The 20,980-nt window shown below is 41.1% G+C and overlaps 1 protein-coding gene and 1 long non-coding RNA gene across 5 annotated transcripts in view; one reads left to right on the plus strand and one right to left on the minus strand.

Moving 5' to 3' along the window:
* The window catches only part of LOC132657635 (uncharacterized), a 28,824-nt gene extending 7,886 nt beyond the window's left edge, over nucleotides 1-20,938 (minus strand). The window contains exons 1-2 of the long non-coding RNA XR_009596086.1: nucleotides 20,634-20,938; nucleotides 12,705-12,811 (exon numbers count right to left, since the gene is read on the minus strand). This is a non-coding gene — a long non-coding RNA (uncharacterized LOC132657635). The remainder of the gene's footprint in view (nucleotides 1-12,704; nucleotides 12,812-20,633) is intronic.
* On the plus strand, nucleotides 2-13,685 carry LOC101107809 (dihydrodiol dehydrogenase 3-like). 4 transcript variants are annotated; one of them, XM_027976789.2, is made up of 10 exons: nucleotides 582-758; nucleotides 1,686-1,852; nucleotides 5,093-5,260; nucleotides 5,531-5,647; nucleotides 6,882-6,959; nucleotides 7,349-7,471; nucleotides 8,282-8,391; nucleotides 9,247-9,412; nucleotides 11,270-11,352; nucleotides 13,376-13,685. In XM_027976789.2, the coding sequence occupies exons 2-10, from the start codon at nucleotides 1,769-1,771 to the stop codon at nucleotides 13,416-13,418; spliced, it is 972 nt and encodes a 323-aa protein (XP_027832590.2). In that variant the 5' UTR covers nucleotides 582-758; nucleotides 1,686-1,768; the 3' UTR covers nucleotides 13,419-13,685. The 4 variants fall into 4 exon arrangements, with proteins under 4 accessions (XP_042085605.1, XP_027832590.2, XP_027832592.2 ...); XM_027976791.2 differs by having other exon boundaries at nucleotides 582-653; XM_042229671.1 differs by lacking the exon at nucleotides 1,686-1,852 and having other exon boundaries at nucleotides 2-653.
* Nucleotides 20,939-20,980: the final 42 nt, after the last annotated feature.

The following is a 20,980-nucleotide window of genomic DNA, read 5'->3' on the forward strand; positions in this document are numbered from 1 at the left end:
TGAGCAGAGGCTTCTGTGCTCACTGGGTGTCCCCACCCTACTGGATGGTGTAGGTCCCAAGGTGCTGGAGCAGAACTCTGATGGTGGGTCCAAAATCATTCCATCCCTTATAAGTGTGCACTACCCCATCCAGATGTGTGTGTGTATGTTCCTGTGTGTGTTGCTGTGTGTGTGTGTGTGTGTGTGTATTCCTGTCTGTGTTCCTGTGTTGTTTGTGTTCATCATTGGGTACTTGAAGCAGCAGGTAAAAATTTGCTCTTGGTAGATTTGTTTCTTGTCATGACTTCTTCATTAGTTTGCTCATCATGCTCCTAGTCCTGGGATCAGCCCAGCAAGAAAGCTAAGGGGGTCTCAGTCATTTTTGAGTCATCATCATGCCTGGCCCAAGAATTGCTTTCTGATTCTGGTAAATTTATGACTGTTTTTTGAATGCCCTATGTCCCCCAAAGCCACACCCCAGTCCTATTCAGGATTCTATTAATACATGGTCTAATCTATGTCTCCACCTTTATTCCTTTGTCCTTGAGTACCTGTATGTATGTATGTATGTATATATATATCCATATATTCCTCCTGTAGCTGTAATAGCCTCTCCAGCTGCTCTTCAGTTTAGAGTTAAGTGGAACAGACAACAGTCTCCAGGCAGTCCCCAGGTAGGTTGGAACATTGCACATACGGTTTTTTCTGATCATTCTGGTTTGAGGGAGGCAACTGGAACTGATCAAGACTGTACTGCCCCAGGCAGGAGGATGGTACAGGTGAGTAATATATGATGAAATTTTCTGTAATTTTGTTCTGGATTTTTCCTAGCTGTCTGTTCACTTTTTTTTGGCTATAGATCTTTGTGTGACTGTTTTCCAGAGCTCCTATGAGGTTTTTCAGCTGCCTTCTCTTTCTTGTCTTTCCATGGGAGATTTCCATCCTCCCATCTCACCATTTTGCTGACATCACTGCACATGTTAAATTTTATTTGTCTTCACAATATCCCTGTCTATAAGTGCATTACAATTTCCATTACTCTTTCCAAATTTGTTGTATTTCAATTTGTTTATAGGTTTTTCTTTATGAATAATGTGGGACAGTTAATAAATTATGTAAAATATGTGTCAGTTACATATGAGAGTACTATTAGAGTTATATAACTAAGTACAAGGTACGAACACTCAGAGTTTGCACACTGCATATGATATCTTAAAACTATTAATAATTAACCTCCAATAAGCACTTTGGCCAAAGTCTGGTTTCCATATCATGTTCAGGATTTCACCAGTCAGGTCTGTAAAGCATAATAATTTTGCTGGTGGAAAATGTAAAAAGGCAAATTTATTTTCATTTGAAGTTTTGATTCTTCATTAAAGGTTAACATTTTAAAAAATGCTTATTAAACACTTTTGGATTGTGTGATTTGTATATTTGTGTGTGTTTGTACTGTAAGACTGTTGTTTCAACTGATGTTTGATCGAGATTGGCTTTGTAATAGAAAAATAAAAACTATTGCTTCTGTGGAAGTGTCTAGTCTAAAATATAGTCAATAATTATTCAGCACATGTCATCATTATATAATAGTGTTTTATGGCTAAAAAAAGAGCAAACAAGCTAACTGATTTTAATCCTGTTCTTACTCAATGGAAACTGGTTTAATCATGCTCTTCTTACAATATATCTGCTAACATTGGATGGTGCAGCTGGGGTGTTACCTTCCTGTTATTCCTAACCTGTGAAGAAATAAGAAAATCCTCAGTCTGTTTACTCCAAGGAGAAATAGGCAATGGATCCCAAAAGCCAGAGAGTGAAACTTAATGACGGCCACTTCATTCCTGTCCTGGGATTTGGAACCTATGCACCTCCAGAGGTAACAGTAGCAGTTGTAGGTCAAGATATAAATAGTAGTGGATGTAACATGAGTGAAAGGGACTTGGATTGTCAAGCACTGAGCTCCTGTGTGACTCTGGGAGGGTCACATCGTTCCACTAACCTGGCCAGAACCATGCCCTATGAAAGAGGAGAGAGCATTCAGTCTTCACTCTGCCTCAGGGTGTGAAACTGTGCTCACCTGTAGATTACACTGGGTCTGGGCTCCCCTCCAGTTTCCGTCTCTTTTCCAGCTTGGCAGAAGAGGTGAGACTTGGCTGTCAAGATCACTGTCAGCTGCTTTCCTTTGTGGGTGACTGCAGTTGCAAGCTTTCTCTGTACATTTTATTAGTTTAAGAGCTCTTTCCTGCTTCCAATAATACATGACCCAGAGAAGTATTTGAGGTGGAAGGTCCTGAAGATGAGGTGACTTAAAACTAATGGGAGAGAATTGCTTTTCTACTGTGGGATACCTGCTTGGTGCCAGGCAAGGAACACTCCAGCTGCTTTTTGCCTTGTGCTTCTGTTTCTGCTTGGGCTTCCCTGGTGGCACAGAGGTTAAAGCATCTGCCTGCAATGCAGGAGACCTGGGTTCGATCCCTGGGTCAGGAAAATCCCCTGGAGAAGGAAATGGCAACCCACTCCAGTATTCTTGCCTGGAGAATCCCATGGACAGAGGAACTTGGTGGGCTACAGTCCATGGGTCGCAAAGAGTCGGGCACGACTGAGCGACTTTACTTTACTTCTATTTCTGCTTGGAAACTTCTTCTGATGGGAACCTTAGTATCACTTGAGGGGATAAGACACAATCTTACAGGCCAGGTTTTGTAATGTATCCTGGGGTTTTGTAATGTGTTTTTATTAAAGTATGGTCTGCAGTGCTTGGTCATAAGAGGGGTTAGTGGACAAGTCTCTAGACTGCAGGCCAGAAAGTTTGCTGTCTATCTTGTCTTTAGAGTAGATGTGACAGGGACTGGACTTATACTTTGAGGTTCACTATTCTAATTTATAAAGTGGAAAAATTATTAAGAGACACTTTGCAGATAGAAGACAGAACTTGTTTACTTCATAGAGCACATTGGGTTGAGGAGAGGAAAGGGACAGGGCTGTTACTGAAGCTCATAGGCTCATTCCCAGGTACATCCCTGAAAGTGAACATCACTCAGTCGTGTCTGACTCTTTGCGATCCCATGGACTGTACAGTCCATGGAATTCTCCAGGCGAGAGTACTGGCGTGGGTAGCCTTTCCCTTCTCCAGGGAATCTTCCTATCCCAGGGATCGAACCCAGGTCTCCTGAATTGCAGGCAGATTCTATACCATCTGAGCCACCAGGGAAGCCCATCCCCACATGTCCGGGCATTTAAGAAAAACCAGAACTAGACCCAGCAGAACTCTGTTACCCCAATTATCTACCTCCTTGAAATGGGAAAGATTTTGAATCACATAAAAAGAAATGGAATAGTATTGAGCATTGAAGACAAAGTTAATCCATTTGCAATCACACAGAAGAACTGGGAGGACATTAAGCAAAGTGAAGTAAGCCAGAAATAGAAAGACAAATACTGCATGATCTCTTTGTAGGTGGAATCTAAAATAGTGATACTCATAGAAGAGAGAGTAGAGGTATGGTGACCAGAAGCTGATGACAAGCCTGGGAAAAATGGAAAGATGTTGGTCAAGGTATAACCTTCTGTTATAAGATGCATTATTCTGGAGACCTGATGTACAGCAAGTTGACTATAGTTAAAAATAATGGGCTATATCTTGAGATTTTGTAGAGACTAGATCTATATCTTCTTACAAGCACTTCTAAAAGGTAGCTATGTGAGGTGATGGTGTTAACTAGCTTGCTTGTGGTAATTATTAACAATGGATACTTATATGAGTATAATCCTGAGAAATGCTAAGCTGGATGAAGTTCAGGCTGGCATCAAGATTGCTGTGAGAAATATCAGTAACCACAGATATGCAAACGACACCACCATAATGGCAGAAAGTGAAGAGGAATTAAACAGCCTCTTGATGAAGGTGAAAGTGGAGAGTGAAAAACCTGGCTTACAACTCCACATTTGAAAAACTATGATCATGGCATCCTGTCCCATAACTTTATGGCAAATAGATGGGGAAACAATGGAAACAGTGACAGACTATTTTTTTTTTTTGTCTCCAAAATTACTGTGAATGGTGTGTAGCCAGAAAATTAAAAGACACTTGTTCCTTGGAAGAAAAGCTATAACAAACTTGGACAGTGTATTAAAAAGCAGAGACATTACTTTGCCCACAGAGGTACATATTGTCAAAGCTATGGTTTTTCCAGTAGTCATGTTCGTGTATGGATGTAAGTGCTGGACCATAAAGAAGGCTGTGCACCAAAGAATTGATGCATTTGATCAGTGATGTTGGAGAAGACTCTTGAGAGTCCTTTGGACAGCCAGCAGATCAAACTAGTCAATCCTAAAGGAAATCAACCCTGAATATTCCTTGGAATGACTGATGCTAAAGCTGAAGCTCCAACACTTTGGCTACTTAATGCTAGTGACAACTCATGGGAAAACACCCTGAATCTGGGAAAGATTTAGAGCAAGAGGAGAAGGAGGGGACAGAGGATGAGATGGTTTGATGGCATCATTGGCTCAAAGGACATGAGTCTGAGCAAACTCTGGGAGATGGTGAAGAACAGGGAAACCTGGAGTGCTGCAGTCCATGGGGTTGCAAAGAGTCAGACACCACTGAGCAAGTGAATAACAAGAATAACTTATATGAGAATATCACATTGTACACCTTGAAAAGATACAGCTTTTTTTTTTTTTTTGGTATGTTTTTGGGTGTATTCTGTGTGGCTTCACTGGTAGGTAGAAGTCTCAGAAGCTTTCACCTTGGTTCTTGGTACTTTTACCAGGCACCTTGTAACTTTGCTCATTTTGCTTCAAACACCTCCCATTATAAATCATATTCATGACTACAACGTTTTGTTGAGTCATTTGGGTTCTTTCATCAAATCCCTGAACCTAAAGGTGGTTTTGCCGTCCTCTGATACCAGCAATCAGCCACTGATCACCTGAAGTTGAAGGGTTCCTTAATTACTTATTAGGAATGTTAAGGGAAACTGTCATGGGTTCATCACTATACATACAGAACTAACCAAAGACATAGAAAAAAGTTGACTCTTGGGAAGATCAAAGCTTGTGCCTAGCAATATCTTATGTGGGTATTCAACTTGCACCTTTGTTGCTTATGTAGGTTGCTAAGAGAGATGCTCTGGAATTCACCCCATTCGCTATAGAGATTGGGTTCCGCCACATTGACTGTGCTCATGCCTACCAAAACGAAGAGGAGGTTGGCCAGGCCATTCGAAGCAAGATTGCAGATGGCACTGTGAAGAGAGAAGACATATTCTGCACTTCAAAGGTACTGTGTGTTGTGTGTGTGCACGTGTGCAAGTGATTGTGCCCAGATGACAATTACATAATAGGATCCTTTGGTGGGGTTGTTTGGGGAACTATGCTTATTGGTATATTCCTAAAGTATTAGAGTTCCCTGGTGGTTCAGCGTTTAAGGCTTGGTGCTTTACTGCCAGGAGCCGGGATTCCATCCTTGGTGAAGTAATATCCTACAAGCCTCAAAAAAAAAATTACCTCGTGTATTATTAATGCAACTTTCATTCTTTAACTTCTGCAGCTTTGGTTAACTTCCCTTCGACCAGAGTTGGTCCGACCAGCCTTGGAAAAGTCACTGAAAAATCTTCAACTGGACTATGTCGATCTCTATATTATGCATTATCCGCTGGCTCTGAAGGTTAGAAATTTGTGTGATCACGTCAATGTTATATCTTGTGTTAGAATGCGTATCAACTTGCATGGATGGTTGAAGAAAGATTTTTCTTAGTAGGTTGAAAGGATGATTACACTAGAGTAGAATCCCCCAAATAATCCTTTGTGATTATTTTTACTGAGTTTTTTGAAAGGGGTTAATAATCTGAGGCTCTGCCTGAAAAATTAAAGGAAATAGAAATCAGCCAGTTCTGCACACAGTCCTTGTTATGACTCCTGAGTGTCTGGGGATTTCATGAACCAAGAGTTTGGTGCAGCTGTGGTGAGCATGACACTGCCTTACGTCGAACATGATGAGTTAATCTTGTCTTCTACTCTTTCAAGTTGAGGAGATTTGGTGGTGCTTCCTCTGGGTGAGTCAAATCTCTTAACTGTATAGGAAGTTGGGAGACATGGCTTACACTCTTGCCTGTCTTCACGATGAGGTTTGTAGACTGCACTTAGCCATTAAGAATGATGGTTTACTTAGAACTCTTGGTTTCAAGTTATAGAAATAAACTCAAGCTATGTAATGCAAAATTGCTTAGTGGACTATGTAGATAGCAAGTCCCAGACACAGAGAGTTTTGAGGATTTGCAGCAGTGTTCAGAAATGTCTCCTTTCTTCTATCCCTTATCAGACACTACTCATGATTTACTTTATTTTTTACTGAACATTTTCCACTGGAGGCAAATATGACCTTGGGGGCAGTTCAAGGCTCATGGTCATGAATATTTGAGAAAATGTGTGGATCGTCCACACTCCATATCCACCTAAAGATAGCCTTGCTGGTTCACATGCCTGCCCTAGGGCACCTGATGCTCAGATGAAAAAGGAAGTCTGATATCTAGCCATATGAAGACTGCAAAGTTTATTCCAGAAATTATGTCATGTAACTTACTGCCATTCCCAGCCCAAAAGGGCATTTCAAAATTGGCAAGTACAAGGAGCAGACAAAATTCAGAGAAGTCACTGTGAGTCCCTTTTAGGACCTAGAAAAATTGTATTTATTACAACATATATTGAGTGTAAGAGATTGGAATAGTCCTCCTTCCTAAAGGTATTGCTGACAACTCCATATGTGCAAATCACTTTGCAAATATTAATATTTAGAAATTTGTGAAGCTACCTGATGGAGGTTTACTCCCTGGTGCCTGGCAGCCTGTAAATGCAGAGAAATTTATTTTGTGACATGTCTAAAATGAGTGCTTCTGTTCCAGCCAGGGGAGGAATTATACCCCAAAGATGAAAATGGAAAACTGATATTTGACTCAGTGGATTTCTGTCGCACGTGGGAGGTGAGTCCATGGAGGAGAGAACCAGCCAGAAGAGGGGGAACCTCCTTCATTTCTTCCACCTGTGAGAATGGGCTGTGGACCATCAGACTCAGCAGTTCATGAATCTAAGGGCATGAATGCTGGGGTTGTGGAGAGGAAATCACTGCTGAAATGTTCACAGAGAGGAATGGAGGAAGAGAATTTGGGGCAGTGTAGACAGGTATCTTTTTCCTTCCATGTGATATATCTTCTCTGGAGTTTTTCTAAGGTGGGGAAATCATGACCTTCTTGATAGTCAAGGGTAATTCTTGATGGACGAATGTGATTACTGATGTTTTTCAGCATTTATTCTTATTCTATTGCCCATTCCAAGTGACTGTTCATGACTATTCACCACTCCTCCCTCCCAGGCCCTGGAGAAGTGTAAGGATGCAGGGCTGACCAAGTCCATCGGGGTGTCCAACTTCAACCACAAGCAGATGGAGAAGATCCTGAACAAGCCGGGGCTCAAGTACAAGCCCGTCTGCAACCAGGTGAGCAGCTCGGCTCCTCTCCCTCCTGCTCTTCAGAACCTCCTTCTTGCCCAGGAGCCAGATGTCTGTCTGTCCTCCCCTGCTGTTCATCTGACCTTTGTGGGTCAGAGGATTCTAGAGAGCAGAGCCTCTCTGGATGGTGTGAATAGAATCCATAACATTGTCTCTGTTTACAAACATCTGGCTGGAAAAGGTGAGTGCCTTTCTTCTAAACTGTGGGTAGAACTCAGAACTAGAGGAAGGAGGCATTTCTCTGAGATGGAAGGATGAACAGATGAGGGAAATGTGCCCTGAAGAGAACTGCATACAGGAAGGAAGATGATAAAAACATGGAATCAGAAGTAAATTAATGAAGAGTCAAAATAGCTGAGGTGGATTTTAAGGGTTTGTGTGGGGTTCTGATGTCTGAATTCTTGGTCTAGTTGTCTCAGCATTTATGAGTCTTAAACAGGGAGCATAGTTCAGAAAAATGTGTTGGAGGTGATGAAAATCATCCAGGTTAGAGGGTGAAGTTAAAGGCTCAAGGTGATACTAGTAATTTATGAAATAGTTACTCAAGAACATCTACTCAAATGTAGAGCACAGCTTTTGATTGCTGTATCAGTATTGGACTGGTTCTCCCATCCATGTCTATCATAAAATTAACTGTATAGATACACTTTTCTCTGTTTCTTGTAAATGTTGACATTTCCAGTTTTCATTTAATGTTTTAGTCTTTCCTTTAGCCTTTGAAAACTTTTAGTCTTTCTCTGTCATATTAATATTGCCTTTGCATATAATCTGCCACTCTTCTCTTTGGGCATTCTACAGGTGGAATGTCACCCTTATCTCAACCAGAGGAAACTGTTGGATTTCTGCAAGTCACATGAAATCGTTCTTGTTGCCTATGCTGCTCTGGGATCCCAACGAGTAAAAGAATGGTATTGAATCCTAATGAAGACATCTGGAGTTTCCCTGAAATTCAATATTTGATGAAACATTTAAATAGCACAGTACTGGGAAATCTCTCATAGGCAGAGGGGAGAGAGGGGTGGGATGAAATTAATCCTTTTATCTTCCCATCACCCAGACAAGTTTTCTACATTGTATTAGCTTGTAGAGTCATCAATAACAAATGTCTGCACTGAAATCTATATAGAATCCCCCAGTTGCGACCAGAGACACAAGGTGATGTCATGATTTACTTATTAACTAATGAACACATTTGTAAAAACAGATGTTGCAAGCCTCACTTAGCCCATATCTAAAATTTGGATAATATGTAACTACTCGGTATATCACGATAGAAAACATTTCAATTTGAAGCATTTCTGTGAACATCCTAGAAAAATAATGATGAAATAAACGTGTCTTATTTTTGAGACTACTCAATTTTTATCAATACCTTAAAAAGTGAAATTTAAAAACAATTCCTGGGCTCCTCCTACTGTTTCTCTATTCATGCCCTTTATTGCCAAAGAAAACCCCTGAGAATTAAAGAAAATAATCCACAATTTGGCATTCTGGTCTCAACTCAATAATGCATCTGAATCACCTGCAGAGCTCTGTAAACAAAAAATGGGAAGTGTCTCAGTTGAGGTTCTGATTCAGTTTGTCTTCAGCTCAGCCATGGAATTTGTATTTCTAATAAGATCCTAAGTGATAACTGATGCTGCCGGTCCCTGGACCAGACTTTGGGAAGCACTGGTCTGGAGTGGACCTACTTGGTCTGTTTGAGAAGCCTCCTTAGAAACTGCGTAGTCTCAGCTCCTCAACATTTCTGAAATTCCTTCCAGGGTGAACCCAAACCACCCTGTTCTCCTGGAGGACCCGGTTCTCTCTGCCATTGCTCAAAAGCACAAGAAAACGGCAGCTCTGGTTGCCCTTCGCTACCAGATACAACGTGGGGTTGTGGTTCTGGCCAAGGGTAACAACAAGAAGTGGATCAAAGAGAACATACAGGTGACGAGCAGGGCTGTGGGCAGAGGGCTCCTACGGAAAATATCTTAGTTTCTCTGTTCTCAATTGATAAAATTGCATCATGTGATTTTTCTTAGACTGTTTGAACTGCTCTAACAAAACACTACAGGCTGAGTGGCTGTGAAAAAATTTAAATTTGTTTCTCACAGTTGTGAAGCTGTAGATCTGAGATCAGGATCCGGGTGGTTGGGTGAGGGCTCTCCTCCAGGTCACAGGCTTCTCCTTGTATCTTTACATGTTGGAGGGGAAACAGCTCTCCCAAGTCTCTTATATGAATATGATATTCTTGAAATCTCATTTGTGAGGGCTCTGCCATCATGACCTACTCCTCCCTCAAAGGCTCCATTTTTAACACCATAACATGTGAATTTGGGGGCACAAAAATTTTCTTTAACTTCCAAAGCCTTGTGGTTTTATTACTATTTCCCTGAATACTAATAGGCTTTCATCTTCATACATTTAATCTTTTTGAGTTTCTGTCTTTGTGAAGTTCCTCTTAATGACTTTGTCTGTCCACTTTAGCTAGGTTGTTTCTCTTTTGATTTATTTGTAGGAGACCATTATTCTGCCCTTAGCTGTACAGGAAACTCTCCCCAGTTTCAGGATTTAATGCGGAGTTCATTTATGTATCTGAATCTGTGGTTTGAAAATGAGCCTGCACTCAGCTCAGCTGTTGTCCTCTAGGCTGGGCTCTTTTGTGCATTTGCAGTTCAGTGCTGAGCACTCGGGAGTTCTGCTTTAGCAGGTGGATGTGGCTCTTGTCAGAGGAGCCTGAAGACTCCTTTGTATAGTTTTTATTGGCTAGAATAAGGCAACTAACCTAGTCTTCTTTTCAGCACAGTGATATGATTCTCAGTCAGTGAGTGGGGAGAAAAACCTCTTCCTTTGGGGTCACAAAGAGTCAGACATACTAAATGACTGAATAACAAAAACAACTGTCCATTTCCACGTTTTCCTTGTCAACTCTGCCACATATCAAGTGTCCATAAGTACAATTCTGCCCACTCTTGTCTATTTAACTATTTCTGTACTGTGTTACTGAAGTAAAAAATGTTTTGCTTTTTAGTATGGTACGTTCTTCTATTTTAAGGATGTCTTGACTGCTTTTGACTAGCTCTTCTCTTATTTAAAATTCAGTATCACTATACCAACTTCCACAACAGAATATGTGTTTAAGTCTTTGGTTCATGTTGCATTGAAACAAGAGATCACTTCGGAGAAAATGAATTTCTTTACAAAATTGAGCTTTCCATTTCCATTTGTTATGACGTGAATTTTTAATAATTTGTTGTTCCTTAATGTTTAAACCCTTCTCATAACTTTCTCCAGGAATGTATGTACATAAAGGTTTTTTTTTTTTTTTTAGATCCAATCATAGATAATGAGTAGTTTGATATCAGATTGCTGAACAGGCTTTCTCAGGGGAGCCTCCTTCCCATATTGCTTCAGCCAAATGCTGTTGCCCTTAGGGTATGTTGGGGAGAGGCAATCAGTCTAATGTCAACTCAGGTTCAAGTATCAAGTCAGGAGTGTCTAAAAGCAGTGTGTTTAGAAAAAAATGATTTTAGATTTCTTCTTTTTTTGTCTCAAGTAATTCACTTGGAAAGATGAGCGACTGATGCGCTGTAATGTTTGTGAGGTTAACAGAGAAGGAGACGGTGTGGGAAGGGAGAGGTTAGAACTCAGCAGAGGGTCCTAAGCTTATTCATCTGGAAACTGAGAACAGACATGCTTCCCTATCCCCTCTTCTTGTCCTCATCCAGCTGGAAAGTCCTCCAGTCCCCAGGGGGAGGCTGGCTCCTTGGGGGAGAGGTCAATGTGATTCTTCTTTCCTTCCAGGTGTTTGACTTTGAACTGACTCCAGAAGACATGAAAGCAATCGATGGCCTCAATCGTAATATAAGATACTATGATCTTCACCTGTAAGTGACTTGCCTATGTTTCCCACAAATACTGTTTTCTGTAGTAGGCAGGTCAGCAGGAGAGCTTAGCTTTTTAAAAGCTTAAATCTAGGAAAACAGTGCTGATTTCTAGAGTAGGAGTAAACCAGGGGCTTCCTGCAGACCCCAGACCAGAGGTTTCCTCCAGGGCTCTGTCTCTGACCAAGAGGAATGTGATGGGGCCCAGGCCAGCCCATCAATAAAATCACTGAGTTGACATCATGGTGAATTCACTACTTTGTGCCCCTAATCCCTGTGCCTGGTGTATCTCCTCTCAAGGCTGAGGGACCCAGGAAACACAGAGGGCAAGGTGCCTGCAGCCCTGTATTCTTTCAGGGTCCTGTGAACATGTTTAATCTCTATTTCTTTCTACATCAGTGGAAAATTATTATATTAACAATATTTTGTATAATAATGAATCCATCATGAATTGCATTCAAGTTTTGTTGTTGTTATTTAGTCACTCAGTCATTTCCAACTCTTGGTCTTCCATGGACTGTAGCCTGCAAGGCTCCTCTGTCCCTGGGATTTCCCAGGCAAGAATACTGAAGTGAGTTGCCATTTCCTTCTCCAGGGGATCTTGCTGACTCAGGGATCAAACCCATGTCTCCCACTTTGCAGGTGGATCTTTTACCACTGAGCCACCTAGGAAGCCTGCAATCATGTTAACCCCAACACAACTATAAAATGTATTGTAGATGTTTTTTTATGGAGGAGCGTCCTAGAAAGGCCAACATCCATCAGTGCTACGATGTCATATGGGCCTGCCTCCACCCTGTCCCGTAAGGGTCTGGTGGACATTCTCCCTTATGGGCATTTCTTCACCAAGACACCATCTATTTCCTACAAATTGATCTCTTCACTGCCCTTTCTTCCCTATTACAACTCCCATGTCTTCATCCTTGTTGTCTCACAAAACTGAATTACAAGTAGATCTTGAGCTTAACTGACCCTCCAGTGAGTCACTGCTTAGCAGGACATACTCAGGTAAGATTATCTGGGTCTCTGTGGTTTCTTGAGTCAAGACTCACACCAGTGTTGCATTTGTCCATCAGAGGTCCCTGGGGAGCCCCTACCCTCTTGACTTTGAATTAGTCACTAACATTGAATTCCAGCTGCCCAATTACTGCAGGAAGATGTCAGGATTGAAGGGACAGAGGGCTAATCAAACACGAGATGTTGGAAGGGAATTTAGAGAGAAGGGAATACCAATTATTGGTGAAATGAAGATTTTGTTTCCAGTGAAAGATTTCAAAACTCTCCCTATTGTTTTTATAGCAGCTATCATGCTTCTGATAAAAGACATGATAATTGAAAAAAAGGTGGATACTTACTTTTCTGTACTCTGTTGTGGGCTCAGGTAATGACCTGAGCCAGGCTCCTGGTACTTGGAATTGCTCAGAATGCACTCTTTAATCAATCAAATTTAAAAAGACAAATTCTGAAAGAAAAGTAGAAACATAGGAAAAATGAAAAAAAGCAGTAATAGTAATTACTGCATAACCAATGTTTGACTAAATTAAAGAGGTAATAATCCCGCTTTGAACTGTGTGATTATTCAGGTGCACATGCTAGCTCTCCTATAGACGACAAGTTCCTTAATGGAGGTGCTCTGTATTTTTGGGGTGCTCAGTATTTGCTTATCCATGGATGTGTGGAAAAGGGCAGCTAATTTGTGCACCTTTTCATCAACTAGGGACCGAAGAAGTTCTCCCTGTGTGTGAAGTGGCCTCCACAGTGAGCCCTAGGTCTTGTGCTCTCATATAAATTGTAACCTGAGTCCAACTGCCTGTCACTGTGGAGTGGAGATCACATGTGGATGTTGGGACTGGACGTGCAGGTGCCGTGTGCACACGGAGCAGGCACCTGCAGGTGTGCTTGTTGGGGGAGAACGAGGGACGTGTTTATAGATTTAGAGTTTTAGCCCATCCTGACCACATTCACAGAATAATGTTCTCTATGACAACATGGCTGATTTAATAAATGAATCATTCTTCTCTTTCAGTTGTGTCGATCATCCTGAGTTTCCATTCTCTGAAGAATATTGACTCTCAGCTCTCACTGTGGTTCTTTGAGAACTACTTGCTTCTAGGACTATGAAGATGATTTTTGTACTTGGTGGAGGTGCTTAAATGTCTGAATGTTTGAAAGTTTGCCTTTCCTTTAAAAAAGTAAACAGTTCATGAAACAATAAAGGCTTCAAAGTTAGAATACTTTTTTGTGATAGTTAAAAAATGCAAATTACAGAAAGTTTGGAAAGTTGAAAGAAAACGATAGAGAATAAAGATAAGCTATGACTAACCCATTTAATAATATTTTAATTTGGTGCCTCTTCCTTATGATTTTACTGTAGAAATGTGTGTGTTTTCATTTACAAAGGGAAAAGATTTTCGATTATAGGTTTTCTACTCATTTTTAACTTAGCATAATTATCTCGGTAAAATAAAAATATGACTTAAAAATCCAGTATTATATTTTGCTTACTATAAAGCAGCATATCATATTCTTTTATTTAATTTCTTAATTTTTTGCCCATGCTTAGCATTTTGATGAATTTTTATATATTTTGCCATTGATTCATTTGTTGTCATTCACTCATTAATTCAGCAAAACTTTATTGAATATTCTTTAGTAACACATTTATTATCAATAAATATCAATTAAAATGAGAAATTCTTGAGTCTATAGCCTACTGGAGGATAAGACTGTGAATGAAATCAGGAGGACTTAGCTGTTAGAAATGAGTAAGTGCCTGTAGGAGATAATTCTGCACAATCTCTCTCATTTCTGTACATCTGTTAGGCAGAGACACCAACTACCCTTCATCCCACACAACTTTTCATTTGTACAAGAAACAGCCTTGCAACATAGAGACAGTGGCTCCATTCATTATTCCGGAACAGAAAATACTAAGTTCAAGAAGGCCGAGTGTTATGTAACATTTAAGGGACGGCAAGTTGGCTGACATTAATAACAAAGGTCCATCTAGTCAAAGTTATGGTTTTTCCAGTAGTCATGTATGGATGTGAGAGGTGGACTATAAAGAAAGCTGAACACTGAAGAATTGATGCTTTTTAATTGTGGTGTTGGAGAAGACTCTTGAGAGTCCCTTGGACTGCGAGGAAACCCAATCAGTCAATCTTAAAGGAAATTAGTCCATAATATTCATTGGAAGGACTAATGCTGAAGCTGAAACTCCAATACTTTGGACACCTGATGTGAAGAACTGACTCATTTGAAAAGACCCTGATGCTGGGAAAGATTGAAGGTGAGAGGAGAAGGGGATGACAGAGGATGAGATGGTTGGATGGAATCACCAACTCAATGGACATGAGTTTGAGTAAACTCAGGGAGTTGGTGATGTACAGGGAAGCCTGGAGTGATGTAGTCCATGGGGTTGCAAAGAGTTGGACACGACTGAACAACTGAACTGAACTGAAGTTGGCTGATTTGGGTGAAGCTTAGTGAGGTGCAGAGACAGAAGCTGAAGATATGCCAGAGAGATAGTGGCACCATAGGGTTTGTGTCACAAGGGGTTTTGAAAGGACTTTACTCTGAGGGAAATGGAGAATGATATTTTGGGTTCTGAGCAGAATAGTTACATAAATAGACATGCTTCAAAAAAAAGTTACCCTTGTTGCTATTTTGAGATGAAAAAGAGAAAAAAGAGCCCTCTTTTAGGACTTTACAGCAATCTAGGTGAGAGATGATGTTGGCTTGGACCACAGAAGGAACAGTAAGTGTGGTCAAAGTTGTTAGAATAGGGATACATTTAAAGGGCTCCATCAACTAGATTGTCTGACATATTGGATGTAAAGTGAAAGGAAGAGGGGAATCAAAGCTGACTCCCAACGTCTGTGCTTAAGGGATAGGAAAAGGAGATGCCCTTTTCTCAGATGGAGATGATGTGGGGGAGGACTTTTTTTTGTGGGAAGATTATGAGTTCAGTTACAGACATGGATCTTTGAGATGCCTTTAGGTACCCAAGTGAAGATGCATGCACACAGTTGGACATTAAGTCTATTAGAGAAAAGGTTAGGTAAAATATTTATATTTGTGGCTTCTCAAATTTAGTTGCCACTTAAAGCCATGAAACTAGAAAATCAGAGATAATACGGTATACTTGAGTGAGTGTAGTCTGGGACATCACGCTTCATGAGAACCTAGCATTGAGAAGTTAGTTTTTTCTTAAAAAAAAAAAAATGTGGAGGAACCAGCAGAAGAGGCAGAGAAGAAGAGGCTAGTGAAGTAGGAGGGACTGTTTTTAGAAGGCACATGAAGTAAATGATTGGAGGAGAAAAGAATCCAGTTCTTGCAAGGGGACAAGTAAGAGAAGACTGAACCTGACCATTGGATTTGGCAGGTAACCCTGGGTCAAGGGCAGCTCTGACAGAGTGGTGAAGGCAAACTCTGCGTAGAGTGGGTTCAAGAAGTCGTGTTAAGAGGTCAGTGAGAAACAGAGTAGACACAGCTTTCAAAGACTTTGCTGTAATGCAGACCACGGAATTGGGCAGTTGTTGAAGAAGGAAGTGGAATTAAGAGACAAGTACACTGTTGGGGTACCCTGAAGAGTATCGCCAGCCTCTGAGGTCAGAGGAACAGTCCAGCAGAGAGAGGAAATCCCATGATGCTGCGGACGGAAATGGGCTGGTTTGAACCATATCCGTATTAGTTACTGCTGCTGCTACACCAAATGACCAAACACTTTGTGCCTTGAAACAACACCAATGTACTAGTTTACATACCCTGAGGTCAGAAATTCAAAATCCGGTTCAGTGGGCTAATTAAAGTGCCAGCAGGCCTGCATTCTTTTCTGGAGGTTTTAGGGGGAAATCAATTTTGTTGCCTTTTCCAACTCCTAGAGAACAGGTCTTGTGTTGTTGGAAGAGGGTGTTTGCTAAGACCAGAGCCTTCTCTTGACAAAATTCTGTTAGCTTTTGCCCTGCTTCATTTGTACTCCAAGGCCAAACTTGGAGTACAAAGTCTGTTAATACAAACTAACAGAGATACCTGTTAGTTCAGGTAGCTCTTGACTTTCTACTTTCAGATTCCAGTCCCCTCATGAAAAGGACATTATGTTCTGGTGTCAGATTCAGAAGGTCTCTTAGGCCTTCAGAGAACCAGTCAACTGCAGCTTCTCTGGCCTTTGTGTTTGGGACATGGACTTGAATTATGGCAATGTTGAATGCTTTGCCATGGAACTGAACCGAGATCATTCTGTCACCTTTGAGATTGTACCCTAGTATATAGTATTTCAGACTCTTTTGTTGACTATGAGGGCTACTCCCTTTCTTCTAAGGGATTCTTGCTCGCAGTAGTAGATATAATGGTCATCAGAATTAATTTCAGCCGTTCCCGTCCATTTTAGTTCACTGATTTCCAAAATATCCATGTTTACTCCTGCCATCTCCTGTTGGACCACATCCAATTTACCTGGTTTCAGAGACCTAACTTTCCAGGTTCCTATGCAATATTATTCTTTACAGCATCAGATTTTACTTCCACCACTAGAGACATCCACAGTTGGGTGTTGTTTCTGCTTTGGCTCTGCCTCTTCATTCCTTTTAGAGCTATCTATCCACTCTTTTCTAGTAGCACATTGGACACCTACCAACCCGTGTATCTCATCCTTCAGTATGATATACTTTTGCCTTTTCATACTGTTCATGGGGTTCTCAAGGCAGGAATGTTGAAGTGGCTCGCCATTCCTTCTCCATCATCAGATCTCTCCATCATGACTTGTCCATCTTGGGTGGCCCTGCATGGCATGACTGATAGTTTCATGAGTTATACAAGGTTGTGATCCATGTGATCACATTGTTTAGTTTTCTGTGATTGCAGTTTTCAAGAGGCTTGTGCAAGTTTCCTGATGTGAGGTACTGACTGTATTTCTCTGGTGGGCAGGGCAATGCTTAGTAAATCTTTAACCCAATTTTCTGCTGGTGGGTGGTGAAATGAGCAGAATCCTTTTATCCTTGCCCCGGTACCATGTCCTTTCCCAGCTCTTTGTGGAAAACTTCAAAGAATACATTTAATCAGAGAACTGAGAAACTAGACACAAAGGAAAAGGGTCAAAGGAGACTAAATAATAACCATGTGGTCATTAAGCATAATCAAGGACTTCCCGCTATTTCTCAAGGACTAGAGATAATATTCTGAACCATATCCTGTGAGCTGCTGTATAGATCCTAGAACACCAGGTGGAGAAGTTAACCACATGATGGCCAGAATATATCCATGACATAAGCTGCCACAATTCTGAGTACTGAACTCAAGAAATGCAAACAAATGGGTCCTGGGACTGAAGACTAATGTACATAGAACATCAAGATGACACAGGTCAGACCACTGATGACCAATTTGAAGATGACTCTCAGAGCAGACTGTAGTGTTTCTGCATATGGCAACACTATCACTTCTGTCTATAAGGGCTCTTGCCCCACTGGTTGAAGTGGAGGGGGGTCAGCCTTTGGGTCGATGTCTGTAACCCCAACAGCCCAGTTGCTGGAATCTGAAATCAAACAAACTTTCCTTTCCACCAACCTGGCCTGATTATTGGCTTTGAAGTGAAGAGCAGCTATCCCCGCAAATGCCCTTTTGGTAAAAGTGGGACTGTGCGCCCTCCAGTACAAGGGAAAACCACTAGGCCATTCTGGTATGACCTAAATGAAATTCCTTATGATTATACAGTGGAAGTGACAGAAAGATTCAAGGGATTAGATATGATAGACAGAGTGCCTGAGGAACTATGGGTGGAGATTTGTAACACTGTACAGGAGGCAGTGACCAAACCATCACCAAGAAAAGAAATGCAACAAGGCAAAATGGTTGTTTGAGGAGACCTTACAAATAGCTGAGAAAAGAGGAAAACCAAAAGGCAAAAGAGGAAGGGAAAGATTTACTCATCTGAATGCAGAGTTCCAAGGAATAGCTAGGAGAGGTAAGGAAGTCTTAAGTGATCAGTGCAAAGAAATTGAGGAAAACAGTACAATGAGAAACACTAGAGATCACTTCAAGAAAATTAGAGATATTAAAGGAATACTTCATGCAAAGATGATGACAATAAAGGACAGAAATTGTATGACCTAAGATAAGCAGAACAGATTAGGAACAGGTGGCAAGAATACAGAGAACTATACAAAAAAATGGCCTTAATGCTCGGGATAACCATTAGGTGTGATCACTCACATAGAGCCAGACATCATGGAATGTGAAGTCAAGTGGGCGTTAGGAAGAATCACTATGAATGAAACTAGTGGAGGTGATGGAGTTCCAGCTGAGCTATTCTAAATCCTAAAAGATGATGCTGTGAAAGTGCTGCACTCAATAGCCCAGCAAATTTGGGAAACTCAGCAGTGGCCCCAGGACTGGAAGAAGTCAGTTTTCATTCCAATCCCAAAGAAGGGCAATGCCAAAGAATGTTCAAACTGCTGCTCAATTGCACTCATTTCACATAGTAGCAAGGTAATGCTGAAAATCTTTGATGCTAGGCTTCAATGGTATGTGAACCAAGAACTTCCAGATGTTCAAGCTGGATTTAGAAAAGCCAGAGGAACCAGAGATCAAATTGCCAACATCCACTGGATCATCAAAAAAGCAAGAGAATTCCACAAAAAAATCTACTTCTGTTTCATTGACTATGCTAAAGCCTTTGACTCTGTGGATCACAACAAACTGTGGAAAATTCTTAAAGAGATGGAAATACCAGACCACTTTACCTGCCTCCTGAGAAACCTGTATGCAGGCTAAGAAGCAATAGTTAGAACTGGACATGAAACAATGGACTGGTTCCAAATTGTGAGAGGAGTACATCAAAGCTGTATATTTTCACCCTGCTTATTTACTTTATATGCAGAGCACATTATGTGGAATGCTGAGCTGGATGAATCACAAGGTGCTTTGAAGATTGCTGGGAGAAATATCAGTAACCTCAGATATGCAGATGACATCACCTTAATGGCAGAAAAGTCTTCCCTGGTGGCTCAGACGGTAAAGCGTCTGCCTACAATGCAGGAGACCCAGGTTCGATCTCTGGGTTGGGAAGATCCTCTGGAGAAGGAAATGGCAACCCACTCCAGTACTCTTGCCTGGAAAATCCCATGGGTGGAGGAGCATGGCAGGCTACAATCTATGGGGTCACAAAGTGTTGGACATGATTGAGCGACTTCACTTTCTTTCTTTGTTTTAATGGCAGAAAGCAAAGAGGAACTAAAGAGTCTCTTGATGGAGGTGAAAGAGGAGAGAGAAATAACTGACTTAAATCTAAATATTTGAAAAATTAAGGTCATGGAATCTGGTTCCATCCCTTCACAGCAAATAGATGGAGAAAAAAGGGAAACAGTGACAGTTTATTTTCTTGGCCTCCAAAATCACTGCAGATGGTGACTGTAGCTGTTAAATTAAGATGCTTACTTCTTGGAAGATAAACTATGACAAATCTAGATAACCTGTTTAAAAGTAGAGCCATCACTTTGCTGACAAAGGTCTGTAGGGTCAAAGCTATGGCATTTCCAGTAGTCATGTATGAATGTGAGAGTTGGACTGTAAAGAAGGCTGAGCCCTGAAGAACTGATGCTTTCAAACTGTGGTTCTGGAGAAGATGCTTGAGACCTTGGACAGCCAGATCAAACTAGTCAATCCTGAAGGAAATCAATCCTGAATATTCATTGGAAGGACTGATGCTGAAGCTGAAACACCAATATTTTGGCCACCTGATGTGAAGAACCAGCTCATTGAAAAAGATCCTGATGCTGGGAAAGAGTGAGGGCAAGAGGAGAAGGGGAGGACAGAGGATGAGATGGTTGGATGGCATCACTGACTCAATGGACATGAGTTGAGCAAACTCTGGGAGATAGTGAAGGACAGAGAAGACTGCTGTGTTGCAGTCCATGGGGTGACAAAGAATTGGATACAACCAAGAAACTGAACAAGAGAACTCTTCCGTCTTCATCTTGTAGACTCTACCGAGGTCTTCAGAGACAGACTATAGCATCTTAGAATCTTTTATCTAATGCTCCTATCTCCCCACCTTCTCTTTGAATACAACCCTCCCAGGTCACACATGTAAGGACTTTGCCATTATACTAGGGTTACCAGGTAAACCAAGAATATCTTGCCTCTCAAGATTTTAATCAGCTTTACAAGATCGTTCCCAGACCAGGTTCAGAACCATGCCCCCTGCAGTGGAGGCACAGAGTCCTCACCACTGGACCACCAGGAAAGTCCCAGGTTAAAGGACATTTTTAGCCACAATTTCATCATACCTACATTTTCGGCTCTCTTCTCCGTCTCTTCTGCTTCTGAAACTCCTACACTGTGAATGTTAGTATGTACTCTTCCCTAGTTAATGTAGCATTTTTATTATGATTCTGTATTCTGGTAAATTATTTTGGTAAATTATTAATCTCTATCTCAATATCTGATCTTTTCAAGTTTTTTTAAATTGTTTCATTTGACACAAATTCCTCTCTCTTCTCATTTTGCTTAGCTTCCTCCTTTTCTATTAAGTTAGGTGAAAAAGTTATCTGTCCTGGTTTTGTGGGGCTGTCCTTGTGTGGACCCGACTCTGTGCAGTATGTGTGCACAAGGCTTTAGGGCAGAGCTGGAGCTG

The sequence above is a fragment of the Ovis aries genome, chromosome 13 (genome assembly GCF_016772045.2).
Source record: "Ovis aries strain OAR_USU_Benz2616 breed Rambouillet chromosome 13, ARS-UI_Ramb_v3.0, whole genome shotgun sequence".
Lineage (NCBI taxonomy): Eukaryota > Metazoa > Chordata > Mammalia > Artiodactyla > Bovidae > Ovis > Ovis aries.

Bases quoted from the DNA above. Each gene is read 5' to 3' on its own strand.
- LOC101107809 (XM_042229671.1), top strand. From the start codon at position 543: ATGTATGTATATATATATCCATATATTCCTCCTGTAGCTGTAATAGCC. The intron at 5,648-6,881 runs GTTAGAAATTTG...CTTCTGTTCCAG, and splicing joins ATTATCCGCTGGCTCTGAAG to CCAGGGGAGGAATTATACCC. The intron at 7,472-8,281 runs GTGAGCAGCTCG...GGCATTCTACAG, and splicing joins ACAAGCCCGTCTGCAACCAG to GTGGAATGTCACCCTTATCT.